Raw genomic sequence first — 21,380 nt, 5'->3', positions numbered from 1 at the left:
GCAAAAACGGAATGGAAATCGTATATTGCGATGTGCTGACACCTTTTTACATCATTTTTAAAAAGCATGTCTCAATACAAAAGGCTAATTAGAAGAACCTTTCCTTTTACTGGGAATGCATTTCCCAGTATTCGTAAGCTTTTTTTGTTGAATTTCAAAGCAATTCAAGATATAGAAGACATCATACAGCAGGACTGTAGCCTCGCGAGAGGCTCGCAAGTTCAAAAATGCGAGAAAAAAATCTTCTTCAGCATTTGCGCTGATTCTCATGATGCGTTTGGCACAACGCTGATGCTTCCAGCCATTGCCAGCTAGTCGTAATTTAACGCTAGTGGCATCAAGATGAAGTTTACTCGCTCTATCGATTTGTATGTGGTCAATCTTAACTGGCTTCGTTGGTGGGCTAACTTTGTAGGGTTGGACATAACAGAGACGAATTATAAGGGTAATGTACGAACCTACGCGGCAATGACTGCAATCTTTATCTATGTGTTTGGCATATGGTATACTGTGTGGTTCTATTGGGCGAATTGGATCAAATTGACGGAAGCTGCTGCAACCTACGCTCTAGCATTTCAGGTGCATCACCAAATCGGATCACTTATTGTTAGAGTACTGATTAGATCTTCACTTATTTATACAGGGAATGATCAAGATCTACACGGTGTTTCGGTATCACTACTTCTATGTGAACATGTATGCCCGTTTAGAGCAGTTCCATCGCGAGCAATGCCACCACACTAAAAATCACGCCAGCTTGTTGAGAAACATCCATCTGATCCGTCAAATATCAAAGCTTATCTCTCTGCAATACTTGCTAACGTGCTTGGTTTACGCTCTCTTACCGATTGCGGTCTATTTGTACAGTGGAGAAATGGCTCTTCCGTTCAGATATTTGATTCCATTTACGGATCCGAACATAGCATGGCACTACCTTCTTAATGTAGCCTATCAGTATTACGTGCTTTTCGTTGCCTGGGCTGGATTTTCGGCTTCGGAGAGTGTCATTGTGTTATTTGTGGCCAGTCTTGCCGGATATGTTGATGTGCTTAAGAACACCGTTGACGAAATGAACGAATGTCTAGTGCGAGTGGGTTACGGCAATGATCGTAAGGAAGTGCATGAAAAGCTGCTGGAGATAGCGCGTCTACATCAACGAGTTCTCGAGTAGCCATTGTATTTTTTTATAGGATGATCGTACATGTCTCACGCATTTTACTGTTTTTTAGATACGAACAAGATCTGGAGGAGCGTTATTATCTCAACAACTGGGTGCAAGTCTTTTCCGCCGTGTTCACCGTTACTAGTGCACTGTTCCATTGTCTTACAAACCATCAATTTACGATGTTTGCCTTAGCAATCACTACTGTAATTCAGCTGTTTGAGTTATGTCTACTGGGTACTATTCTGAGCGTTAAGGTTCGTACGATCGTCGTCATTCGAGCACAGAATTTTTCCAATACTAACGTCAGCTTCGCGATATCCTGCAGAATGAAGAAATTGAGTCTGTGTTCTACAATTCCCTGTGGTACCTCATGAATCGCTCAGAGCAAAAAACGTTCTTGATTCTGTTCCACAAGAGTCAGCACGCTATTGAAATGACGGTAGCTAACATTGCTCCCTTAAGCGTAGTCACCTTTTTGGCTGTGAGTTCTTTACACATGTTCCTCCATCCAGATGTTAATTACTTGTTATCTATTTTTACAGATATTAAGAAAAATTTACGCACTATGCATGATGCTCCTTAGCTTCATTGACTAAAAGTGAAATACGATTGGAGGCTTCGATAAAAATACAAATTTAAGGCCATATAAATATTCTTTATGTTTGCTTCGTGTTAAATAAAGTAATTCAGTCCACATACTAGTTCACTTTCGGCTGTTTTGATAGTCTAATACATTATAGGACAGGATTCAACTATTTACGTCTTGGAAATATATGGAAGTCACTATTGGATTTTTCGTTAACGACGTCGAGAATTCTTCAAATAACTTTTATTACCTCAAATCAACTTCATTGTGTTTTGAATAAACCGATCGATAATCTAAAGTTACCGATATTTATCAGACATTACGATCTGTTAAGTAAAGCTTTTCCTTGTTTCAAAAGATTTCTCCACCACTCTATTGAATTCCGTCATCATCCTATTTCCTTTCAAATATTTTCGAAATAAATGTCGATACTGTCATTGCATTACGGGATGGGTCATCGTATGCTATTCTTATGAGACCTTTAGCAAGCCTAGCTAGCTTTTTGATTCGCATTATATCCTCTCCTCTAAAGGTTCTCCCCACATGCTGAACCACAATTTCTTCTGCCAATCCTCCACTCAAACAGCATTAAAAGTGTTTCTTTGTGTCCTGTCTAGGCCAAAGACGTAGAATCGCCTAGACTGACGTTGAAGCAAAATGTGATACAAAATATGGAAAATTGTTCATGGAAGAGAGCAAAAACAGAATGGAAATCGTATATTGCGATATGCGAACACCTTTTTGCATCATTTCGAAAAGCATTTCTCAAGAAAAAAAAGTCTAATTAGAAAAACCTTTCTTACTATTGGGAACGCATTTGCCAGTCTTCATATGCTCTTTTTTGTTGAGTTTCAAAGTAATTAAAGACAGAGAAAACCTTATACAGCATGGCTGTAACCTCGCGAGAGGATCACAAATGTGAGAAAAAAAATTTCTTCAGCAGTTGCACTGATTCTCATGATGCGTTTGACACAACGCTGATACTTCCATTGCCACTAGTCTACTACTAGTCGTAAATTAACGCTGTTGGTATCAAGATGAAGTTTACTCGCTCCATCGACCTGTATTTTGTTAACCTCAACTATCTTCGCTGGTGGGCCGATTTTGTAGGGTTGGACATAACAGAGACGAATTATAAGGGAAACGTACGTACATACGCGGCATTGGTGGGAGTATTTATGCTCATGTTTGGTGCATGGTACCCCGTCTGGTTCTATTGGGCGAACTGGATCAAACTCATGGAGCTGGCCGCCATTTACGCAGTCGGAATTCAGGTGTTTGCTCTATTGTATCATCGAACCATGTATCCAGATTGCTAACGAAAACTATCCATCTTACACGTCTAGGGCATGGTCAAGTTCTATACGGTGTATCGGTATCCGTACTTCTTCACGAACATGTATGCCCGGCTAGAGCAGTGCCATCGCGAGCAAAGTGAACACACTAAGAACAACGCCAGCTTGTTGAGAAACATCCATCTGATCCGTCAAATATCAAAGCTCATCTCTCTGCAATACTTTCTGGCGTGCTCAGTTTACGTTCTTATACCGATCGCAGTGTTTCTGTACAGTGGAGAAAAGGTTCTTTGCTTTAGCTACCTGATACCCTTTACGGATCCGGACATACCATGGCATTACTTTCTTAATGTAGCCTATCAGTATTACATGCTTTTCCTTGCCTGGGCCGGATTTTCGGCCTCTGAGAGTGTCATTGTGTTGTTTGTGGCTAGTCTTGCCGGATATGTTGATGTGCTTAAGAACACCGTTGACGAAATGAACGAATGTCTTGTGCAGGTGGGCTACGGCAATGATCGAAAGGAAGTGCAGGAAAAGCTGCTGGAGATAGCGCGTCTACATCAACGAGTTCTCGAGTAGCTAAGTTTTCCTTCGATGAAAGAAGAACATTTGCTCATACTCACTATCGTCTTTCAGATACGAAGAAGATCTGGAGGTGCATTACTACCACAACAACTGGGTACAGATTTTCTCGTCTGTGTTCACCCTAACCGGTGCCATGGTTAACTGCCTATTTAGCCCACAGTTGCAAATGTACTCGCTAGCCATTGCCAGCCTGATCCAGCTGATTGAACTGTGCCTCCTGGGTACCATCCTGAGTGTTAAGGTTTGTCTCACTGGGACTTATTCAAACAGAAATCTTCCCATCTTAAGAGCGTGCGTTTTGGCCATACATTTCAGAACGAACAAATCGAGTCGGTCTTCTATGACTCCCTGTGGTACCTCATGAACCGTTCCGAGCAAAGAACCTTCTTGATTTTGTTCCACAAAAGCCAGCACGCTATCGAAATGACCATCGGCAATGTAGCTCCGCTGAACATTGTCTCGTTGGTGTCAGTGAGTGTCGCGCGTGTCTAACCCCGCCGTCGTCAAACGGCAACTAAGCAAAGCTTTGATCTTTATTTTCAGATCCTAAGAAAAATCTATGGCTTCGCCATGATGCTGCTCAGCTTCTTCGAGTAATCTTTGTAGCCGTGCACAAACCTTAGTGCACCACAAGAGCCTCTGCAATCAAGGGAATCATTAAACGTGGTAGCACCGAATGATTATCAAAAGAACTCACCGTCCTATACTCGACGCTCGTCGTCGAACAAAGCAATGTTAGCTGTTGCACCTTCCGCTTTGCTGTGCAAGTGATTCAACGATGGATCCGAAATCCCAATAAACAACCATTTTACGAGTGACAGTTTTGTTGTGGGCCTCATCATCATCATTTCTCAAGACGAACAGACTTAGAAAACGATTCACCTACCCACCAACCAAGGCCCGGCATCAGTTGGATCCACTCTAATGAGCTGCTGTGTTTTCCAATAAAACATGCTTAATGCAACACCCCTCTCTGGGAGGCGTTCACCCACTGTCCTGCAGTTTGCGCAATAAGCATCAGAAATGAGAAGTAGTTATCTTCGCATCTTAATTATGCATTTTCCGCCCCTGGCAATGGTACGGCCAAGTTCGCCGCCAGGGCGTCCTCATCGTCGTCGTCGTCAGTCGTAGCCTCACTCGTAAAAGGATTGTAAGTGGATAATGGGTTGCCGGGGCGTTACGTTTAATTATCCAATACACTCGGTGCGGAGCGGTGGTGTGCGAAACTATCGGGAAATTGCCGCTAGATTAAGCATATCGCCCCCCTCGGGCCCACTCGTCCGGCTTGCCGGCTTCGTTGTCACCATCGAGGGATGCGAGGGAAACAAAAACACTCGACAAGCGAATTTCTACTTAATCGAGCGTCACCGCCGAGCGTCGCCGGTGTCTCCGTCCTTGGCCTGGCCGTCCGAGCAAATAAAATGCTAATTTTTTTCTCATACTTCCGTTCCTTATCTTTGCCGTTCGTTCGTGTATCGTTCGCCGGCCAATCGTGCTCATTTGACAACGACAACGCATCGGGGCACGCAGTGCCGGTTGGACCACCGTGGTGCGCGCGATGCCGGCGAAAAACGATGCCACAAAAGCTAAGCGCGCTTTCATTACTACAAATTAAACTCCTAAGCTTTCCGCGTTTATATGACGTGCTTGAAGTTGCCACCGCCGGGTGTAAATAGTGGCCAAGCCGGCAGCCGGTGTTTGTTTTTTTTTTGTTCATCACGCATTTAATCTCGACCAAACGCCCAAGCGACGAAGCATGGCCGCAAAGTGTGTGCGAGGAATCGATGTTGGTCGCACGCAAAAAGCTTCCCAATGATCTTCGCTCGAGGGCCAAAGGCACAGCCTTCGCGGTCCTCATAATGAGCCCAGGAGGCTGTGGAGGGCTACGCATCCTCCATTTTACGGTTATTGTATTTGCACATTAGGGGCGAGTAAGCTTGTCGAGATTCACGACGAGACGATGCATCCGGTGAGAGCCATATCGTATGCTGCTGCTTTTACTTCTACTTCTGCGGAAACGCGTCCGAGAGAGCTGCAAGATATTGTAATGCTTCGAATACGGTGTGATAATTGTGGCCCCTATCGTTCGCTCTCCCACTCTCTCTCTCTCTTTCTCCCTATCAGGCTCTTAACCAGCTCATAAGCATTAAACTTTATGATGCGCGATGCCTTTTTGTCATACAGTCAGTAATTGCGTCGCGCTTACTGGCTCATTATTCCGATCACCGTGCGGCTCTCCTGGGCCGGGGGCCATCATTCATAACTGACATCCGGGGAGTATCGGGAAGAGGAAGAGAGACACTTACAGCGTACGCAGCGCACAGCCATTGCCAGTGGCTCTTTGTCAGAAATCATCCCAAAAATGGACTGTCATTCAGCTGTCATCTCGAGCATTGAGCAACGGCACCCCCCCCCCCCCCCCCCCCCCCCTGCTACAGGCTCTCACCGTCCATTTTATTCCACGATTTCTCTCACTCCCTTCGGCGCCCCTCCCTGAGCGAGGTAATAAAATTTTATGTTGATTGAGAGTGGGAAATTTAGAATCTTCAACACTCCTGAACCGGCGCCGGCCCCGTAATGAGATGAAGCGGAGTGGATTAAGACGACGACAGCGTAAGACGACGTTGCCCTGTGCTTTTGTGTGATTCAAGTCTCTGTTGGGAAAAGGACAGGACAGTTCCGTATTCACGTTCGCTTTTTTTTTTCTTCACTTTTCGTGTCTCTTCGCTCCGAATCTTTTTATTGCCCTTTCACTGAGTCCGTCGCAGAATCAGCTTTTTCCTCCTCCTCCTCCTCCTCCTCCTTCTCCTTTTTCTTCATTTGGATGAGATTATTGATTTTATTAGCCGATAGGTAGTATTGTGTCTTTGGGCTTTTGGGCGTCTGCATTTCTCTCCTCGCGGCCTCTTGCACACACACACACACACACGCCAGACAGACAGACAGACACCATCCACTGTGTGGACAGGGAGCGCCGATCAAGGCACGAGATATGAGGGTGGTTCGGGGGATTAGGACTTATTCTCGATTCCATTTTGTGGTATGTGCTGGTGTGCTGGGTGGGGTAGGGTGGGGTGTGCTGAAAACATCAAAACTTTTCAACGGCCAATGGGGGATTTTCGCTGGAAATCCGCGTTATTAACAGCATCCCGCGTGGGTTATCAAAAGCTTGTTTTGTAATATCGCACCCCCCCCTTCTTCCCTACTCTGCCCTAGGCTTCTTCTCTTCCTTCCTTCCGCTTATCACCTTTTTTTCGGTGTGAGCTCAATGACGGTGTACGTTATTTTTTTCCCCTATTTTCACGGAACACCCGTACCTAGCACGAATGAAGAGCCAGCAAGGGTGTAGGGGATGATGGTGGACAAGGGCTACGTTGTTACGACTCATTAGCCTAGGCTCCTAGCCTAACGAAGCGTCAAACGTAATGGCCCGCGCTCCGGCACCACAAAGTCGGGACCGATAACTGAACCGATTGAGTGGAAAATTTCTTTCCTTTGGGAAAACTTTGGGGAAAAAGAAATCCTCAACCAAACTCGCCCTCCCTTTTTGATGACTACCTCCTCACCCCAGCCCACTGGAGGATTACGATGAACCCCACGATGAACCTCACGGAGTTCATAAATCTTCATCGGCGTCAAACCGGAAATGTCCTCGCAAAACTTTCGCCTCAAACCAACCCACCCCCGGGGGGAATGCTGGTCATCCCGATGTGGTGCCACATCCGTTTGATTGTGTAAGTGCAGCATCAGCATCATCGGGCTCGTGTATCAATCAATGGAGAGATTACGCGAAGCGAATGAGCTGTCATCGAGAACGAGGTGCGGCATGACGAGGACAACGTCCGACCGACCGGGCGGGCAGGTCGATTTGTCGTGTCGTCAGTGGGCCGAAAATAACGTCCTCGTCGCCCAGGCCGCCGTTCGATAAACCTTTGTTTGACCAAGCGGCGGCAACGGCGGCAGCCGTGGGCTGTTTCGAAGGATGAAAAATGATCGGCAACACTACGGTGGCAACATAGCAACCGGTAGTATCGGTGGTTGCCATCGCTATCTCATCTCGCCGGCCGCGCCGATTGAACGATTGCTGAGGTTGGACCCCGTGGATCAAAGTAGGACCACCATTCGCTCCAATCCAAACCCAAAACCGATCCGCTGTCGGTCGATGATGGAATGCTTCATCCTACCGGATGATGTTACACTTTTAGCCGGCCGTTGAGCTGCGCCGAACGAAAACGGCCTGAGCGAAGCACAATTTAAATCGCACAAATCCACTCCCACTAGAGGAACAGAAGTGGGAGGGGGGGGGGGGGGACTTCTGGATGTTTAACTTTTGGGGTTTTTTCCTCGTTTTTCTTTATCTCGAACTCTCACGCCGGTACACGCTCGACGACAGTTTTATGTCATCGCATTGCTGGTAGTGACTTAACGACATTCACACAGAAAGGGAGAAGAATTAAATGAATGATATCGGGGTGCAGGAACTGATCCCTGATCAACAGAATGCGATACCCCGGGGAGAACACATAGGCATGTGTGTCTGTGTGCGGTTTGCGTGATTAGCCAAAAGTCCCAAGTCATTTGCTCTCACTAAGCTGGGTTTTTGGGGCGTTGGGGTTCAAGGGTTTAATCCTACCCTATCCGCCGGTTGATTAAACTGATTCGCCTCCCGCAAAAAACCGGGCACTAGCAAGTAAGGGAAGCGAATGGAGATGTACCGACACTGCCACCGAACATGTCTTTGTAAAAGTAAACCGGAGCAAGGAGATCGCAAATCACGGACACTAAGGACAACGTAAACAGAATCCAGCACACGACGAACCGCTTGGTTTGTCAAAGGACACAGGATGAGAAAGCAATTTCGGTCGCGCTCCGATGACGTTGTCAGTTTTGTACTAAAAGAAGTCACGTGCGCGACGCTGGAAAAAAAAACCCAGCGTTCCCTTTGTTTGCCCTGCCAGCTCCGTGTGATGTGGAATGTGTCGTCCTATTTCGTTTGTATCTTTCTTTAAATTGAACGTTCAAGCAGAACGGTTGTGTGCCTGGAGCTGGATAAGCTTTTACTTTTATCCAACTCACTTAGTACTATAGTGCCGAGCGTCGACTACTTGGATTTCTTTTTTTTTTCAGCTAACCAGACATTGTTGTCAAAATGGTTCGTTTTACGGTTTGAAGCGGTTCTAACTAAAGTTCGCCGGAGTTGCCATTTTTACCAGCAACAATTTAATCAAGTATTTATTTCATTAAGTCAAGCAAATAAAAGGAAGCATTCCGCCACCCGGCACTGATTGCATGCCTCGGCAAAACAAAAATAACGACGAACAGACGCTGCGTGTTACAACAATTGCTCCCCGGATTCCGACGCGGAAACAGCATTCGGGAGGAGCCGTGCAAGCCAAGCGTGCTTTGGGCGCCCCCGAAAAGGGTGGCAACCAACACGAGACCACGCTCCTCATCGTTGTTACGTATGTAGATTGCGTACCCATTGAGGAAGCGTCTGCGAAACAACAACAACAGCAACGTGGCACACACGGTACACACTCTGTACACCATGAGGCCATCACATGAGGCTCGAGGCCGGTGAGATTGATGGCTGGCATCCTTCTCAAGTGAAACCATTCGTCTCGAAGCTCGTCTTGCGGCAAAGCTCATCTGCGTTCTGCGCAAACCAGCAACAGCAAACAAGAGAAACAGTGCTTCTGGCGCTGAATTCAGGGCCCCAAAGCAAAGCGAGGGCATACAATGTTGCAGCATGGCGGAGAAGGTCATACCAAGTGCGGCTAGATAATAATTGAAACGAATGGTAGCACCTTGGAATGGGGTTGCCGGTCCTATTCCGGGGAGGGGGTCCTTTCTTATGAGGCTTCCGCATGTCCGTATGAAGCGCGGACTCAGCAAGCATTCCTAGGCCTCACACTGCTTCCACCACCACCTCCACCACCACAACGCGCGCTCAATTACAATAACAACAAGCTGCGCCACAACATTGCTGACGATGGTATTTCCATACTAACTTAACACACACACACACTGTGAACCCTCCTCTAACTCAAAATAACACAAGAAACAAACAAGTGGGCGGCGAATCGGCCCCGAAAACAACGCCCGACAACACACCAGGACATCAACAAACAAGCGAGTGGCTGGCACACCGGTGTCACCGGGATCCTGCCGGCAAAAAAAGGCATCTTGACACAAACACACACACTTGTGGGCAACATACTATTCTCCTCCTCCTCCGCTATCCCTCCCGGCGGCCAGTCCGTCATTTCCCGAACCGAAGGAATTTCAATATAAATTCCAAACCCCAATCCCTTTCCACGCTTCCGGTACCAGTAACGAGTAAGGATCGGTCCATTTCGTAGTTTATTTCTTACCGAGATTTACACGGGCACATTACGGTGGTGGAGGGAGAGAGGTGTGGGAATAGAGGAAGCCACAAACATGGACAGAAAATGGGCGAAACTTCTTGGGCGAAACGTTGCTGACTCAATCCATTGGGTTTTCCGCCCAGCCCCAAAACAACGTCGGTTCCTCTCTAATCGTTCGCTATCAATATTAAGCGCGTCTGAAGTGTAATGTGTATGTTCGTGTCTTTGTGTGAGAGAAAGAGAGTGTGTGTTACGATAAACTGTAGCCCATTCGACGGAAATCAGGCTGATGTTATGCGATGTTTCCTCGTTACATTGATGAATGGTTGCACGTTAATTGAATCAAACTCTTGTAGCACGTTCCCTTTGGCACCACCGTGAGATAACGAAAAGTTTCGCTTGGCCCTTTGGCGCCGCAGAATGTTTCAACTGCAATATATTCCAACTAATTTAAAGGTTCTTTCTTGCAGAATGTAACTGCCTCCCCCGACCGGGAAGGGGATGAAAAGCCTGCCTCCAAAAATGTATTAAACAGACTCCCGGTCGCTCGGTAACCGGCGAACCATAAATCTCAATTCGTAGATCGAGCTCAAGCTCTCGAGTAGTTCCCATTTGCATGAGCCAGCGCTAGGGCATAGCCGGCATAGCTTAGGACCACATAGGTCACATAGTTGCCATTCCGTAGCTCAGTTGCTTCGCTAATCATTGCCATATATCATCCACAATAACGCGAGAATCACGCCTGCACGCCTGTCGGTTCGGTTCGGTTTTAGCTTTGTCGCGATAAATCTTCTCAACTTAACCCCCGGAGCACTCGCGATCATAAACACACGCGCACACACGCACACACCAACATGCTTTTCATCCACAATCGCGAGCGACACGTTCTTTCGCTTTGTAAAACGCTGATTTGAATGGAATTGGTAATGCACCTGCTTTTGCTATTTGTCAGGCTTAAGTGTGATCGAAGATAAGGAGTTCACCTTCGACCTAGGCCATGGCTACACTGATCATAACGCACCTCTTGCATAACATTTTATAGCCACCATTCGCACATAATTGCCGCTGTTTCCACCAGCGTAATATCGTAAACTTAATTTCCTGTTTTCTGTGTGCATCTCATCTCACTGGCACTTTCTTGGAAAACGTTTCATGAACGCATAAAACCGCGAGCGTGTCCCAGGCACGCAACTGGTTTCGGCTCGATGTGGAACAACCTTAAACCGTAACAGCGTAAATTGAAATAAAACCTTCGAAGTAAGGGAAAGCAAAGGGGAAACAAATGGGAATAACCACAACTGCTGTGGTTCACGATGGCGTACCACCGATGGTGCCGATGACGGATGGTGTGCGGTTGCTGATTGCTGCAGCAGCAGCAGCAACCAACCGTTGCACCCACAACCGGTGGCGGTGCGGCGACCGGAGAGAAACGATGGAAATGATAAAAAGGTTCACCTCACTCCTGGTGTGACTCCGGTGGTGGTGCTCAATAAACCACGAACTACGGGTTTCCACGGTACGATGGTGCGATGGTTCTACCATGTAATCCACATCCGTGTTGGAGTATGCCGCTAACCCGGTCCACCACAAACCACTGCATGGTGTGCTTTCAATGGCACAACCGACAGCGACATCTTTCCGGGATTCTTATGTCTCTTCGTTACGCAGCATATCATTATCGCTTATAGATAGAGAGTTTAGCACCCTTTAGCGTCCTGTTTTTTGGTAGTAGTAGCGCTTTAGTTTTGGTTGTTTAGCAAACTGCATCCATTCTCTCACGCATTCGCGCAATTTGTGGTAGACGCTCCCTCCGGGAGTAGCATTTTATGTTCGGCAATCGCAATCCCCATGGAAAAACAGTACGCAAACAGATCGCACTAGCGCTCTAGCCCTAGTCACGCCTGTCACCACGAGATATGAGTTGCTTGCTTTTGTGGTAGTATCAGCGGCGCATCTTTCTCTCTTCACACATTTAGTCACACGCATATTTCGTATCATCACCCCAGTAAAGGTCTCCTAGAGGAGGCAACATAAATTGAGTACCCCGGTGCACGTTACTAATCGGTTCCCTTAAATCCTTTCTCTCTTCCTACCTTCAACCGTTCTCGCGATCGCAGCTCCGAAAGCCTGTGTCCACGTTGTCGATTCCCGGCTCGATGAAGACACCGTGCGCCGGTAATCGGGAAACAGTATCGGCTGCATGCACAGAAGAAGCCGGCATCGCGCTCGTGGGCGTACACTCAGAGTATCCCAGGTGAGTAGTAATCATCAGGACTTGGGATAATTTCCTTCGAAAATGTTCCAACGATCCTGATACTACAAACACTTTCTCTCTTTCACACACTCTTGCCGCGCGCACACACGATACAGGTACATGGAGGAGCGAGGCCTGGGTGGCGGCGTCTGCAAAGGTCCCGGCACGATACAAGGTGGGCCCGGTCAGAAGCACAAACCGAATGTCGGCTACCGGTTAGGGCGACGGAAAGCGCTGTTCGAGAAGCGGAAGCGCATCAGTGATTACGCCCTCGTCATGGGAATGTTCGGCATTATTGTGATGGTGATAGAGAACGAATTGAGTAGCGCTGGTGTATATACTAAGGTGAGTTACCCTTGCGGCTGTTGCAGCCGCATCCAACATGCTCATGTTGGAATAGCGTACATTTAATCCTCTTAATTTTTTCTGCATAATCATAAACCTCATTAAAACTATGCTCTCATCGTGGTAACCTTCTCTTCGACATGAATTTGCTATGAACTACGTTGCTAACCTTGTGCATCACATCGTGGTATCATGAGAGAAGCTGTATGAAAATTACATTTATAACAGTTTTTACGCGAGAAGAAGTTAGTAATTGAAAAACGTTACGAGAAGGATGCATTATAGTTTGATGCAAAATCCTCGTAACCGATTATGAGTTTGTTTTACATGTTTAACATGGATAGTGTCGGTATTTTGTGCAGGATAATCGCTGTTTCATTGAACAGTGAATCATTCAATCATTTGGATGACAAAATTTAGAATTCCTCGTAATCATCGCTTACTGTGATGGGGAAATTTTTAGCTCTAAAAAAACTTGCTTAAAATTCCAAAGCTAAATGTATCTAGTATTTGAAGTTCAAAACGTCAAAACACGAACCATCGCGACGCGAAATCAAAATAAATTTTCGCTACAACGCACATGAATCCTGGCTATCTGACAGCCGCTATAAAAGAGACTCGCGGCTCTTGGGCTCCCTTTTCACTACATCATGATATGACACTTCTACAACGGTTAAACCACGTCGTCGCATTGCCCCATCGACACAGCTTTCCCGCTCGGAAATGACGACAAAAGAAAAAATGGCAAGAGCCGGAATGCAAATTTCCTTTTTACAACGCCATTTGCAAAATCATTTGTCCGATAATCGGTCCTGGTTTCACCGCTCGCTCCGCCAGCACCGTCTAACGTCGAGCATGTCATAAAAACTTTATCGGAACAAAACGAACATTCTCACACATACACACAGTCCGTGATAGCTGCCAAACACCGGTACACCACAACCACCCAACATACATAATCCATATGCGACTGATCGGTGTCGGATCGTAGCAGCGGATTAGTGTTAAGGTTCCAACAGCCAGCCAGACAGATACGCCAGGGACACACACACACACAAGCCGTGGCGCTGCTGGAGGCGATGAGTGAACTTAGAAAACTTTAAATTTTGCACCATTCTCACCACATCACACGGTGCCAAACCACCGGCAATGAAAGCCATTACCGATTCTGGTATGACTTTTATTGCTTCATTCGTATCGTCCCGGAGACCGGTCCCGGACTGAGAACCCGGGCGTGCACAACCGACGAACGAACGAACGAACGAACGGTGGGGACCATGAATTTAGCATGAGTGAAAACGATTTGCCATGTTAAGTGAAAGCCATCGTTTCGACGAAGCATAATACCAACTGTGTGCGTCCGCGAGAACCGCTGGTCGCGATTTGATTCATCCAGTCACCGCAGTTACCATGGCCGCTGGCTTCTGCACTAGCTGTAAAAGTGCTGCACCAACTGCTTACCTTAAACAATATGGAATGATGAAAAAGCTGATGTCATCTCCGGTTTATGTAGGCTCCGTTTCCGGGTCCGGCCGAGAAGATTGACCAACCTCGGAGCGTGATAAGTTGCGCGTCGTAAACAAAATGACTAATCCACTCCTTTTGTAAAATTCTCCCTCTCCAAAAGCAGTATGTTTTATGTCGTACAAATAGCCTGCCACTCTCTCTCTCTCTCTCTCTCTCTCCTCTCCCCCTCTGAAATGCATTTTGAAGCACTCGGGGACCGAAAACGGATGGTTTTTTGCTGACAAGCGAAACTACTATTTCCAGTAAGCGACTTGAGTTGGGGGGAAAACTCGAAGTGAAACCCCAAAGAGCACGACCGACTCCTACGTGGTCCTCCGCAGTTGTCGAAACCGAAATCTGAGCCTCTCACCGGGTCACACGGGAATGGACTTGGGACAATTACTCCGGTCCGTGAGGCTGGCTGTGGTCGAAACAACCTACAAAAAAAGCAGCAAAAGAAAGGGCCATAAACCGGCCATGTCCGAACTAGCTGCTCTGGAGCAGACATACACATACACACACATACAAAAGAAAGGAAGTGGAGGCAAACTTTGTCCGTCGTAAAAGTATACGATTATTTCACGGCCACCGACGGGCCGGAGCACACCGGCTTAACTACAGCTTTCCGGTCCGGCAGAAGCCCACCTTGGCACCTTCGCCAGCAAAAATCGAAAGAAAAGGCTCCGGTGTCGTCGTCGTTTGAAGTCGTCACGGCAACACGGTACCGTCTGGACCGTTTGAATGGTGCAGATGTGCTCCTAGATTGTTTTGAAGGATTTCAAATCGTTCACCAAGCACAACGCAATCAAAAGTTGGACATCAGATGTATCCATTTTCATCGCTTTCCACTACTGTCTATTTGCGACAAAATGGAAGCGACACACTTGGGGATGAAATGTAATCCTAGCCTAGGATGCTAGAGTTCATTTACCGGATGTAATGAACAGCTGGTACCGTGATCCGTCGTTACATCTGCATTTGCTCACGTTTGAGTCAAAAGCGTATCGAAAAGATAACTGCAAAGCATTTAAATACTTAACACAAGCTCCATTTGGGGTTGGTACGTCGTCTGTCATTCTCTTAGCGCTATCGTGCCACCACCAAACAGAACCAACTGATGTTTGTTTCCCTTCGTTCGTTATCGCGCTATCATCGGTGAATTAATCTCCAACCACTGAGAGTCATTCAATTGCCAATTGGCAGATTCAAGGGAAGAGCTTCTATAAACATATCCATACTCTGCAGCAACACCTGGTCAGCATGCCAATCGGCCAACTAATCCCATTTAGTCGCCCCGGCAACGCTGCCCTAACGTGGTGAGACAGCGAATTACGGATGCGTACGCCACACGGTTCCTAATGCGCCCGCCAAAAACGTTTAATATTCAATCGAATGTCACTTTAGAGACAGCAAGACCGAACGCCACCGCACACGTGTTGCACGTCGTTCGTTCGTTTGTCGACGGCGCCGAGTGCTATGATCAAAGTTGTATGAAACTGTTTGCGATGCTCGAGCACAATTAAATCATGGCACACTTTTAAGCTGCAGCGCTGCAAAACGCCCAGCACACGATGCACTCCGAGGAGTAGACAGCGGAGCAAATCGTGCGTTAAATTCAATTTATTTAACATCGAACCGGACGGTACCCCGTTCCCAGCTTTCGAGCTGCATCAATAATGCATAAGCGTGTTGCAGCATCTCGTGCAGCAGGCAGGCGGTGAGGCGGGAACGAGAATGTGACATCACCGGGATGCGGTACCGCGATCGATGCGACTAAGTCTAAGTACATGCTCGCCCGTGTCACCGACACCAGCGTGTGTCTGGTGCATCGTGTGTTTGTGAACACACACGATCGCCTCACGTACTAAGCCACGAGGGAATGGGGTAGCAACAATTGCACATGAAATAACGGTATCATGAAATTTTAAACATATTTATGCTCCTTCGTATGCGCGTTGTATGGAGCGAGTAGAATCGAAAATGATTATCATAAATAGTGCCAGCTTATGCTGTTGATGGTGCATTGTCAACCTTATTATTCCGGAATCGGATCGGCAGGAGCGAAAACCGAAATAAAAGGAAATACAGAAATCCTTCCCGACATGTAAACGATATATCATCGACACGAATTAATTATCACTTCCAGCACCATTTCCCAGTGCAGTGGAAAGTTAAATTAATTTCCCCCCTCCCATTTTCATTTGCCTCAGCGAGCATTCTTGCCAGGGTCACGGCAAGTCCCACACACACACACACATACGCACACAACGTCATCCCGCTTCCTGTGTGGCTTTCGAGCGAATGCTGCCGCTGCTGATTACGCGAGCATTTTACGCATCGTTAACGCGATGTCAAACGGTGTTGAATTGCAGAACGCGACACTGACTCCACTGGTTAATGCATGCCGGCGACACGCCACGGCACACCGAAACCGTTCTCGTATTCCCGAAATTCCTCGACAGTCTCTTCCTTCAAACGTCCACCCCAGCCAATCCTCCCGAATTCCATTATGAAACACCGCGTGGTGTGGCGTGTCGTGGCACAAATTTATCGACTTCTCGGTCGAACTCTGCATTCATGCTCGGTTTGTCAACACTTTTGCGAAATTAAATCGAAACATTTTTGCTATCGCGGAAAAGCGCACCATTTCCTTCCCATCTCTTTCTGCCAGCTACTCCGCCGCCTTTCCTACGCTCAAACGCCGATCGATATAATGCGGCTCGGACGTTCGGGCGTTGCACACAAGAAGCATCGAAGCGAAATTCGGAAAGCGGCATTAAAATGTAGCAGAGCTGTAGCTTTCTGCAAAGTCCCATTACGGGTCGATTTCGTGATTTAGATCGAGCCATCGCCAACACCATCATCATCATCATCATCGGTCTATTATTGCTGGCCCCAGGTTTGCCTGTTTGCTCGGTTTTCAATTTAACCGGGAAGAAGGACCGCAACTCCTAGGACCAACTTTTGAGCAATAAATCGCCGGGCCGGGCACTCGTCTAGTACTGCTCGGTATTTCTTTTTCGTTCTCGCGGTTGTAGGTAAGACGAAACATAAGGCTCTTGTTGGCTAATTTTCCGCCGGTGTCATGCTGCTTCAGCGAGCGACTGCGGGCACTGGAAAGACACATTATACATTGTTTCAAAGTCTGTTTTAGAAAACGAATGGCTGCCCAGCATTCCAGCATGACTGTCAGGCTCAAATTGTTCTGCGGCACGTTTCTCATAAAATTGCACCACGAGGGCCGCATATGTGATGAGGTTTGGCCATTATTGCGGCCCCAAAATAGACGCCCAGATGGGACTGCTTCGCCATTTCGAAGCAATGATTGACAGGCAGATAAATCAAAATCCACTTTCACGCATGCTGGTTTTCAAAAGGGGACATTATCATAAAACAGACACCGGGGTTCGGTGAACTTGACACTTCTTGAAGTCGACTGAAAGCGAGAAAGAGAATTAACTTCTTAAAGCAATATAAATCACTAGAGATTTATGGCACTGTCAGCCAGGAACTGTTCTGTTGTGAGTGTGAGTGTAAGTGAAATGACCCAAAAAATAGAACAAATAATTTTATGAAACAATCGCACAAACAACACACCCCAAGGGGCCCCAACAATCACGAAGTGGCGGAGTGAAAATCGAATCGATTGACTGCAACAACCCCGCAAAACACAACACGAAACGCGCGCGCGACAGCTGCAGTCATCCATTAGGAGAATTTACGAGCCGGCGCGACCCGGCCTTGACCGCACGCGCCCCGTACCAATGTTATCCTTTTGGGTTGGGCATCGGGATGCCTTCCAAAAACCCGACTGGTCGTCCAGCATCCCTGCTGGAATGTTGCACGAAAATCATGTACCCATCCAACCATCTTACGATCGATAGGCGCATCAGGCGCAATATGGAATGGAAACAAAAGGCGCGTTTACAATCCGATTCCGGTGCGCAATATGAGTACGGATAAACCAGGAAAAGAAAGATGGGGGTTTGAAGTCACCGTCGTTTGACGTCGTTAGGCGCTGTTCGGCTTTAAACTGTCTAACTCATGCACTTTCCTCATCGGAAGCCAACCGAGCTTGAGTTGCTGCTTCGTTAAATTTCAAAGTATCCGTCACAGCAACTAAAGCACATTAACTAACCGTCAAGAGTGCACACCGCACACCACCGGACGCCTCAGCACAACACAATGGATGCCCGGTTCATTAATCCCGAGTGTGAGATGGGTGTTAAACCTAGGGGATGGTGTCTGATGGAACATAACAACAACAATAACAACAACAACAGCAGCAGCAGCAGCAGCTGGTGAGGTAACTTCAACATCACTCATCATAACTGCGCTCCCTACATCACCGTCAGCCCGCTAGATGAGCACTTTTGCACTTTACCATCCACTACAGGCAGTACGCCCTGGATGCACATTTCTTGAAGGACCCCGCGGTGTGCAAACGGAACCCGCCCCGCCAGCACCCGGATGATGGCCGCAAAAAGTGCCAGAATAATGATACAATAGATTCATCTTGAAACCGCTCTCTCTCTCTCTCTCTCTGTCGCTCTTTTCCTTGGGTTTGTCTAAGAGCAAAAGGAACCGATAAAGAATGAGAAAAAGAGGGCATGGAACTGATTGGCTGTCTCATTCGGTGCACTCGATCTGGCGCATCCGACCAGCACTGCATCGTGTAATGTAATGCAGTTTTGGCCAACTGGGTCACCGGGAGCTAGCGCCCCAAGATCCTCTTATTGCACACACACACACACACAGACATCCCTAAACACAGTGGGAAATATGATAATAGAATAAATGGTTGTGATAAATGTGTTTCTATTGCTTCTGGTCGACCGAATAGTGGCGGAATAAAATATGCAAAAAGGATATTTATGTGCCACCGGGGTTCCTTTCGCCCCTTTCCTTAGTCCCCTAGATGGGTTTCATTGTTTATGTAGCCAGCAGGAGGAAACGATGCAACGGGTGCGCCAACTGCTATCGGGTGCATCGCTCAATGGACCGTGGCTTGGAATGATTCCTTGTCACGAACCAATGTCTGCGGTGCACTATGGCAAAGGTGCACCGATGGGGATTGCTAATGTACGGTGCAGCAAACGAACATTGACATTTAATTACTCCGATGGTTCGCTTAAATTATGATAGATTTAGTATTCAATTAAACTTCGATTCTCATTCCGTATTTTATATAAAGCCGCTCTTTGCTTGAACAAGATCTCGATAAACATGTACATTATTACAACAATAAACTCAAACTTACTTGAAACAATGCACAGCACAAGGCAACGTACTGTGGGTATAAGCAGCAGCGCACAACATAATCCCATAGTGTCTAAAGGGAAGGAAATATTGAAATTTCAATTACGCCACCAGACTTCCGAGGCGGCCTTCCGGTTGTGCTGCTGGTGTGTTGATTGCATTGGGGTTGGATAGCGGAACGGGGGGCACAACATAACAGCGCCAAGCCTAAGCCGCTTCGTGCATGGACCTAAGAGCCGCTGCCGAGACGGTTGTAGTGAACAGAGCGGACGGAAATAGACATCATAGACACTTCAACACGCACGCCATCGGACTCGTACGGTAAAGCGGAATGGTGTGTGGCCACTTTGCCGAGCGATGGCGCTTGAACTCACCCGGCCGGGCCCGGCCCGGCCCTGGCTGGATGATGCATGATTCCTTGGCACTCGATCGGGTTGATTAGCGTAAGGTGTCGGGTTCTTTGCCCTGCTCTCTACCGGTCTCACGCTCTAGTTTTCCTCCGACATTATTTATAAACTAGCACCAATTAGACGAGCGAACGAGCGTTGTATTGTCCGGACATACGGACACACACACATACACACGGGTGGACGGACGATTACGATGGTTTACACTCATAACTGGTCGTTGGTGATGTTTAGCTGCACCAGAGCCTGAGTGAGAGAGACCAAACGAGCCGCGACTCCATCCATCGGCAGGGAAAACAATAATAAACATCCGCCCAGATGTTGGTGCACCCGCGGCAGTTCGTTGTTCCGACCCACGAGCTCAGCACTCTTAGGATGGAAGAGTAAATATCCGGCAAACGGCACATCATACATTTCATAATCATAGGGGATTCATCATGAGGTGAATTTTAAATTTCGCTCCGCATCCGTGGGCCGCTTTTACGTGCCGAGCATTCCACATCACAAGAAGCTACCTCATTCACTGGGGCGTGGCCATTGGAGGGTGATAAATAACCGGCAGCACCCCATTCGATGGCCACACGCGTTAGTGCGGATGGATCGTAATCATATCAGTTGTGCCTGATCGGTACAATCGGCACAGCGGTGCCGCGGTGAATGATGCTGCAAATCATCATTTACTAATGCGCATTTACCGGATGGCGGGTGAAGGGTGATTCGTTTTTGCGGAAGGTGTCGGTCGAATGATATCGCCTTCGATCTCGCCAATGAGATACAAATTATGAATATGTATTATTTTTGGCACAACTCGGTCCTCCGCCCGTTGATGGATGGTTGAGCTGTTTCACAAAGCGGAATGCAATATTTGTCTAAGCGGTGCATTTCCATCGATACATTATGCAAATCATGCTTTGCGAGTACACGCTGATGCACATTGCGTTGCAAGCGATTGATTTGGATAGCCCCAGGCTTGACACTCAACACGAGTTTTTCTCATTTTCGAGGTTGTAACATGATTATGAACATTATGAATAATGAACAGGGAATGCTAATGGTATTTATGGAATACAAATGCGATTAGTTTCGTTTTTTGTGGACAGCCTGCTGCGTTCAATATTGTTTAATGGAATTTTTAATTTTAAACAAACAGAAGAGTTGAATTCAAATCGATCTATGGCGTCAATAAGAGTGTCATGCGTTTGTACAGAGCATATAAGTTATGAAAAAAAAATCAAAGACTTATTACGCCTTCTCCTTGTTGGTATAAACTTGAACACAATATGACGAGGTACAATGTTTGCATTAATCCAACAGTAACCGTCACCTTTTGCAATGTGTTCTCATTCAAATTGAATACTACATCCACCGATTCTCATTACCTGAGGTTGGGAATAATGGCGACGCATCAGCGTCCATAAATTAATCATTCAATCAGTCCTAGTTCAATCAATTCTAGTCGCCTGAAACAATAAGCCATGACGACGACGCACAACGCCGTCAGCAGCGTACAATAGAAATTATTTTAAATGATTCGATGAAACCCCTTTCACGATTTCCCTTCAAACTGATCTGCACTTCCTGGTTCCGGACACTCTGCTTTCAGTGCGTAC

General features: G+C 47.0%; 1 protein-coding gene across 5 annotated transcripts in view; it reads left to right on the top strand.

The window, feature by feature from the left end:
- Nucleotides 1-21,380, top strand: part of LOC125956355 (small conductance calcium-activated potassium channel protein) — a 139,657-nt gene that overhangs the window by 84,584 nt on the left and 33,693 nt on the right. For all 5 annotated transcript variants that reach the window (XM_049688124.1, XM_049688123.1, XM_049688126.1 and 2 more), the window contains 2 exons: nt 12,117-12,253; nt 12,370-12,598. In XM_049688124.1, coding sequence (XP_049544081.1) covers nt 12,117-12,253; nt 12,370-12,598 — 366 coding nt within the window. The remainder of the gene's footprint in view (nt 1-12,116; nt 12,254-12,369; nt 12,599-21,380) is intronic.

The sequence above is a fragment of the Anopheles darlingi genome, chromosome 3 (genome assembly GCF_943734745.1).
Source record: "Anopheles darlingi chromosome 3, idAnoDarlMG_H_01, whole genome shotgun sequence".
In the NCBI taxonomy this organism is placed as follows: domain Eukaryota; kingdom Metazoa; phylum Arthropoda; class Insecta; order Diptera; family Culicidae; genus Anopheles; species Anopheles darlingi.
This window is presented reverse-complemented; position numbering and strand designations above follow the sequence as displayed.